The following is an 8,377-nucleotide window of genomic DNA, read 5'->3' as shown; positions in this document are numbered from 1 at the left end:
TCATCATAAACCTATTTATACATTCTGCATTTCTTCCTACATTTATACACTGCTGGGCACGGGTCTCCTCTCAGGAGAGGGTTTAGGCCATAGTTCGCCACGCTGGCCCAATGCGGGTTGGGTTTTTTGAGGGTTGTGAACCTTCTTCAGCGTGCAGGCTTCCTCACAATTTCAAATCTCGCACATCAATTTCGAAAAAGTCAAAGGTACGAGGCAGGATTCGAACTCCTGGCTTTTACTCGTAAGGCGGTAGGTTAAGCCATTAACTACTTCCGTGCCACGTGGTAGTCCCGGGTTCGATTCCCGGGCCGGGAGAAATATTTTTATGGCCTACATTTATCTCTCATTAGTTTGGGAGTAATTTGAGGGGTTTTGGGAGTAATCTGTTCTATGTGTGTGTCCATGGCACCCGTTTTTCCTAATGCGGGGCGTTTTTCCTAGTGTGTGCGTTATTTATTATTATTATTTGTTATACTCCTATACTAGTTTTATATTATGACCATATCATGCACATCATGATTGAACGCAGGTCGAAATAAGTAGGTAGCTAATATAGTTGTGTCTAATATATTGGGATGAATAATTGAATATTGAGGTATTTATTGACTTATTTCTGAGGTATCTAAATATTTTTTCCTAAAACACTTATTTCAAAGATATAGTCGTTCACTTTAAGATCAAATTGGTGAATAAATCTGGTTTCCCAAAAGGCAGCAAACATAAGGGTAATAAGTTCGTGTGTGGACGGGCGATTAAGCAGGAATAAGCGACATTGTTAGTCCACATTCGCATTAGTTGCGGGTGATTTGCACCGAGAGTGCAGTACTGTGCTCGCACCCTCTGTACGTTGCGATGACGTTAAAAAAGTTTGCCAAATATTTTTTTACTATGATTTTAAAGATGCTAGAAAATACTTTAGAAAGAAACTACTAACACGAAACAAAGCGAACGTTGAAGTCTTCGGTAAGAAAATAAAAGATAAAAGTCAACAAAGCTGGGCGAATGCAGCTTTAATAGGCATTGCTAAAATTCAGATATGCAAATTTATAGTCTTTTTTTATATATCAAGAAACTATGGTTACTGTAAAAGCTTAAACTAAAGGTGAAACTATAACTAGCCTGTAGGTGTAATTTATCTAACACGTCGTCAAAGCGATCTGGCATGGCCCATTTATGCCCTCCGGGAAAAAGCACGCGGCGCTACCTTGCGACGCGCTCACCGCCGTCGCGCCGTCGTATCGCCGCCGTGCCGCAGTCGCAGTGCCTCAGGCGCACACGGCCATTGCCGGTCTAGCATGTTTAGTACTAGAATTGATTAGAGTCTACAAGGTTTAGTCATGTCACAAAAAGATCTCTAGGCAAAGATGAATGCAAGAAGAGTATTTGATATAAGCATTTGCATTTTTTTAGTTTTGAAAGCAAGTAGCGATAAATAAAATTAATTTTAGTCTAATTAATTATTCTATATAGATTTTATTTTACCGCAAATAACCTTCTAAAACAAAACCACTTTATTGTTCTACTAATAAAAGTCAGCCATGATGGATCCATGGCGCATAGCCCGACGCAGCTCATAAAAATATTAATAAATGCCGTCTCCAATCATTTCGACTCTTTCTCTCGCGGCACCAATAAGTACCTCCCTGCTTCTTTAATCATTGCAATTTCGAAACAAGCTCAAGTGTTGTCGGTGTCGAATAAATTTTGTTTAATGTAAACGTGATAACAATTTAAATTCCTGTGTAACGGGTCTGGAGCCGACAAAAACAACAAACAAACCCGGCGGCACGCGATTGGCGTGGGGCAGGGGGCGGCGCCTCGCGCGGCCCGCCTGCCGAGCACTCTCGCTTGCGCGCCCAGTGCTTATCTCTCTCCGCGTGCCGCGAGACGTGCTCACGTGCGCCTTCGACGCCGCGTGGCGCCTCTCTACGACGCCACACAGTGCCAAAACATGCCTCGCCCTACACGAGAGTCCTATGGTGACCAAAAACCACCCTTCTCATACATAGCATTGACCGCCATGGCTATATGGAGTTCGCCGGAGCGCATGCTGCCGTTGTCGGAGATCTACCGCTTCATAATGGACAGGTTCCCATATTACCGCCGCAACACGCAGCGCTGGCAGAATTCACTACGACATAACCTTTCTTTCAACGATTGCTTCGTTAAAGTGCCGCGGCGACCAGATCGGCCCGGCAAAGGCGCCTACTGGACGCTGCATCCGCAGGCCTTTGACATGTTCGAGAATGGCTCTCTGCTACGCCGACGTAAGCGGTTCAAGCTACATAAAGGCGAAAAGGACAGCTTGAACGCTGAGCTGGCGGCGCTGGCTAGTTTCAATAGAGCATTCCTAGCAAGACAGGCTGGTAGCCACCCGCCGCCGGCAAGTTTACCAGGCAGCGGGCTATATGGTCCTTCAGCAGCTATGTGTCCGAGACCTAGTCCAGAGTCACCGGAAGCTCCGGATACAACAGCGATGTTGCCGACGGGACCGCGGCCGCGGCGCGCGTTCACTATCGACGCTTTGCTGGAGCCGGAACCACGACGAGCGTCGCCGTCGCCACCTAGTCTGCCGCCGCCACCACCACCGCACTGCCCGCGCCCGCTACCCCCGGCGCCATACTTGCTGGCGGCTCAACGGTACCACGCCGAACTGCTAGCGGGTCTGCAGCAATCTTGCTTGCCACCCCTGTGGACGTGGCGAGACACTAGCCAGTTTTCCCACTATACGCTTAATTCATGAATGGTAAGTAAGGTTTTCACAGAAGCGGACCTTGTCACAGAAATCTCACTTTCGCATATCATTTTTTTTATTAACAATAAAAAATTAAAAACTAGGTGCTGAGTAACCATGTAGCTAAGTATACATAATATGTGCCTAAGTTTTATTAAAATTGCACATTTTAGAAGCAATAGAGCTCATTGTGAGAGAGTTCATCCAGGGCAGTACTGCTTGATACCTTATCTATTTCTGCCGTCAAGCAGTAACGTGAGCATTACCGCCTTCCGGTTTAGAAGGATAAGGGTGCTGGTGAAATTACAGGCACATGGGACTTATGTTTCAGGGTGACGGGCACAGTGGCAGTGCCCCTAAGATCGTTGCGATTTAAATAGAGCTCTAAGTGGCACTGCAACTGTTATGGATAGGCGTGATACTTACCACAAGCACGACACGTGGTATCATAAAAAACATTACTAGAATAGGACTTCCATCAAAGTCTACCTACTATGTATTGCGTATTATCATAAATCTGTCTACATTACACGAAGTCACTTCATCATATGAGCCCGAAGTTGTCTACTGCTGAAGATACGCCTCCTCCGAAAATTGCCAGATTTGTCGGTCGGACACGACGAGCATCCAAGTCACTTATGTACAATTATATAAATAGTGTTTTAAAATAACCCGAAATAAATGAAGTCCATTGAAAACTTTTCGAACGGTCTTGCTTTGATTTAAAATGATAAACGAAAATTTACTTACTTTTTGGTTAAATTTTTAAAGAGGGTTTTTTTTTTATAATATCACGTGACGACACGAACAAGTGGTGTGCCTGGTGATAAGTTGCACGCCTGTCTTATGGACAGTTGCAGTGCCACTCAGAGATTCAAAAATGGCAAAGACCTGAAAGGCACTGCCACTGCACCTGTCACTCTCAGACATAAGTTGATAAGTCCCATGTGCCTGTAGTTTCACCAAAATTTTATCTTTATAGGCTAGCTAATTTCATTACGTTATACAACATCCTGACACCTTAGATAATTTACTTACTTTTAGTTAACCAAGATGCTTATTACTAATCATCCAGTTTGGGAGCTTAATTCTTTTATTCCATTTTAATCCGCTAACCAAATCTTATAATTTATTTATCCTGTGGGAGGTCTTTTGTGTTTAACAAAACTATTAATAAAACTATTTATTCCCACTTAACAAATGTATTATTAAAGCACGATAAACCACAAAATTGAAATATGAAAACTAGAAACATTTTTTGCTGAAGACATAACATTGATTTAACACAAAATTACGATCCCGGCAAAGCTACAATATAATAAAAGTGTTTTGTAAGGGCCTTTCCTCGATAAACCGGATTTTCCTATTACCTACAGACAAAATAACCGTTAAAAATTTAAACAATGCCCCGTAAATTGATTTCTAAATGCAATTACTTATCATTTGACAGGCAGATTTTCCTTAAATCAATGAGTAAAAAGTTCGAGAAATTGCTCTTTTGTATTTGTTTACGTTTTAAAAAGTTTTTAAATTAAACACGTCAAATAGTTCCATTTGGACTCGACAAATTTGTCTATCATAGTATATCGCTGCTTTTCTTGAATAGTGGCCCAATCGAAAATAGCTCCTTTTATGGTCTATTACTGAGATTTGTTCGAAATATGCTAAATTTTATAGTGCAATTGGTTAAAATAGTCACATGTCAACGTTGGGATAGTCTACGATATGTCAATTTAGCGCGGTAGATACGCCTCGGCTTTTTTAAACCATCTTCCTTATGAATGAGATGCTTTTGAGATAGGCCACTATTCTAGAAAGCCACTTGGCTTGCAGTCCAGATCTAACATACATGAGACATGTTTGCCATCGCGGCGAAAGGGTTTGCCAATCGGTTTAAGGTTTGTTGTCCAGGGTGCGACAAATACTGGGAACGTAAATAAAGCTCCTTTTGTGCACCCGGAACAAGGTATAGAAAGCTAGAACTATCATGATTAAATTAGCCTTCAAATTAAAAAAAACGCATTATGATCAGGATATCCGGAATCTTGGGAGCTACGATGCCACATACAGACAAAGATAGACAGACAAAGGTTTCATTGAAATTCGATCTTTGCCTTGGCAATACCTAACACTCTAATATATATAGAAGAATTGTATAGAGGAAAAGCATTCAAAAACACATAGTAATACTTGGAATCCTTTTCACACTAAAACACCTCGACAAGACACCTTTTTGTTCCCCGCTCAAAATGTTAGAAACTTACATATAATCCTCTTTTCTAGGCGTAGCCTCTAACTGCATAATTGGTAATCACAAAACTAAATTTCAACACGATTACTTTCGAAGCATATACGTCCAATTGCATCCTACGTCTTCAGTGTTTATATAACGTTATATAGTTTCAATGTTTAATCATTGAGTAATTAAATGTTTATATAATTGAACGTTATGACTAAAGCATTATTAGTAAAACGTGAAACTCACGGCCTTTTGCAGTATACATGACAATTACGAGTTTAAAATCAATATGAATAAAAACAACAACTATTAGAATCATGCAATTGCTACAGCACTTATATTATTACATAAATTGAAAGTAATTATTAATTTAATAATTAAGTAATTATAAAATAATTGTGATGATATTTTTATTTAATTTTTATTTCATTAAGATATGATCAAACTTTGTGAGAATCTTGTAACAATTATTCACCTGGTTACACATAAATACCTACTTCTTTTTGTTCACAGACGCACCGTGGGTGTGAAATTCAGAACGATCTCAGCAATAATAGCTCTATTTGTGAGTTCTAGAGACAGTTCATGTTTATAGTAACGTAGACAAATAATTAACGAAGTGTGTGTTGGAATTACTGAGTCGAGTGATTCGACTGAAGAACTTTCGAGTTTCAAGGTAAATATCATCTAACAGTTTTTATATCTACATATGTTATAAACTAAAACTACATTACAACAAAATTAAGAACTATACAACGTCACAATCGTTGCTCTGATCCCAAAGTAAGTAGCTAGTGCACTTGTGTTAAGGAAATCGGAAACAACGACGGTACCACTTACACCCAGACCCGAGACAATATAGAAAATTTTGTTTCTACGTTCACCCGACCGGGGATCAAACCCGGGACGTCAGAGATGGCGACACCACGTAAACCGGTGTGCAAGCAACTCGAGATCGTTACAATCAATTTAACCTATTGTTTTATGACAAAAGATCGAAACGAGTTATATTTACCATTAAATACCGTCAACCGTGACCATGGGACCTGTAAAGGGCCCGAAACGTCAGTTTGTTTCAAAAAACAAATATACGCGATTTAAATCCGGAAAAATAGTTTCATTTCCTATTAAATATAATTTCAAGTAATACACACAGGGAGAATAATGCCACCCTCTGAAATCTCGGAATGAGTAAAACTAAAAGGTAAAAACTCACAACAAAGTTAGATATATCTTTTCATATAATTATAAAGCTCCTCTTCCAGCCATAATACCGTAGTAAAGTAATTGCTAGTTACATGTTTAGACAATAAATACAACACAATAATTCAGAATTCCAGAGGGAGGTATTATCTACTTGTTTATGTATTCTTTAATATAGGTAAATATACTAATTCGATCTGAGAACTAACCAACGATAATAAAATAAGTTATAATATAAAGAGTATTTATTTGCTTTTCTCGAAAAGTACACGATTGATTATGTTTTGTTGTAACACAAATATTAAGGTTAATTTGCAGCATTTTGATGGTTAGTTTATTTATATATATATTATATATTTTGAAGTTTTTATGAGCTTTTGTGAGCGTATTTCACATCGCACTAACCACGAAAGCGCCAAGTAAAAAAACATTACTAAATTCTTCATACATTCTAATCATATTTGAGAAAATATTACACTGGTCTTTATGTGTGTGGGTCTTTATGCCAAAGCCGTTAAAACTGCTAAAAAAATAATGTACCAGAAAAATATTATTCAAAACTTTGTAACACGACATGTGTACAGTTTAACATAATGTTGACATAAAAAAGCAGCCATTGATTTTCATTCTCGGTTTTATCAGTGGAAATAGTCTTTCGTTTGAGTGGTAGATTCTTATAAGGTAATAAAAGAGCTTAAGCTAATGCTAATAATCATTTATTAAGTCATAACTGTGGAAAATGACTAACAATGTAAATTACAATGGAAAATAATACACCTATAAGAAAAGTACGTACAGCCTTTGTCGACTTGACACATCCATGAATATAAATGAAAGGCTGTTTTTACATGTATGTATATAATATTTACATGGATCCGCTGTCACTATAATGTTGGCATGTGAGTTTAGTTAGGTTTAGTTTATAGTATTCATTCGACAAACAAAAGTTAAAGTAAAAACTTTAACTAATTTATTCCATAGGTAAAATAAATTTACGCCATTTTTTAAGCTACTGCTCATTCACTGTGCTGTCTTCCCTGAGAAGAACGAGCAAGAAACTCTAAGGGTTGCTCTTTTCAAATAAATTTAAATGCTATGGCAATACATTTGAATCAAATTTGTGTGGAATCTAGGGCCATGTCGTCTTTCCATACATCTTTATCTAACAAAACAAAGAAATACATCAACAGTTTATATACTTTAGACCTCTAAGACAAGATTAAATAGACGAAATTGGGTACCAACACTCTACGTTACAGTTACGCGCCAGTTTGTCCAAAAAGGGGGCTCTATTCCCCCTTTGCAGGGTCATGCTAACACGTTGAATGATTAGTTATTAGATCTATATTTCGTAGCAATAAAACCATGTACGATCAATATAGTAGCAGTAGAGCCCCTTGTCAAAGAGTTCGTCCAGGGAACTACTTCCAACTTACCTATTTCTGCCGCCAAGCAGTAATGTGAGCATTACTGCAGGCACATTATGTCTCAGGGTGACGGGCGCAGTGGAAGTGCCCCTAAGGTCTTTGTGATTTAAAGCTCTGGTTGACAGTGCAAATGTAATGGATAGGCATATCGCTTACCAAAAGGCGCTCGCTTACAAAAAAAAAATAAAAAAGATCGTATTAGGTCAAACGTGCTTTTATCATATTATTAAAGTCATAAAAATAATACGAACTTCATGAAACAAATTCTGTATATATCAAATTTTATTATTCTCATATTTAAGAATAAAATAAATTATGCGACTACTTTCATACAATCTTTAAATCTCTCTCCTGAAAATTTGTTGATTTGCAGATGTGTCGTTATCACAACAAGGATGCGAGTTATTAAATATTTTATTTGTTTCAGGGAGTGCGTGCTGAAAAGGACTATTCAGGTTTGAATATTTCTAGCAGTCATGATTAATAATTTCCCAATTACATAACAATGCAATTTCGAAAGAAATTACTGATGTCTCGTAAGCAAAAGTAAAGTAAAAATAATCGTATTTGAAAAAAAGTCATAATAACAATTCATCGCACTCTTGATGTAATAAGGCCACATCTGCAAAACAACAATTTTTCAAGAGAACGATTTCAAGATTCTACCAACGAAATTAATCGATAACTTTTTATGCTCACGTTTTCGTAGTCTAGGTATACTAAAGCCAAGAAAATCATAAAAATAAGATGAACTATATTAAACAAATTATGTAT

General features: G+C 38.0%; 1 protein-coding gene across 1 annotated transcript; it reads left to right on the top strand.

The window, feature by feature from the left end:
* Nucleotides 1-1,864: 1,864 nt before the first annotated feature.
* LOC113230377 (fork head domain-containing protein FD4-like) lies at nucleotides 1,865-8,171 on the top strand. The gene is made up of 3 exons (XM_026464286.1): nucleotides 1,865-2,746; nucleotides 5,487-5,649; nucleotides 8,031-8,171. Exon 1 carries the CDS (start codon nucleotides 1,952-1,954, stop codon nucleotides 2,741-2,743), a length of 792 nt encoding a protein of 263 aa, XP_026320071.1. The 5' UTR covers nucleotides 1,865-1,951; the 3' UTR covers nucleotides 2,744-2,746; nucleotides 5,487-5,649; nucleotides 8,031-8,171.
* Nucleotides 8,172-8,377: the final 206 nt, after the last annotated feature.

The sequence above is a fragment of the Hyposmocoma kahamanoa genome, unplaced genomic scaffold (assembly GCF_003589595.1).
Source record: "Hyposmocoma kahamanoa isolate Upper Pololo Valley unplaced genomic scaffold, ASM358959v1 63, whole genome shotgun sequence".
Lineage (NCBI taxonomy): Eukaryota > Metazoa > Arthropoda > Insecta > Lepidoptera > Cosmopterigidae > Hyposmocoma > Hyposmocoma kahamanoa.
This window is presented reverse-complemented; position numbering and strand designations above follow the sequence as displayed.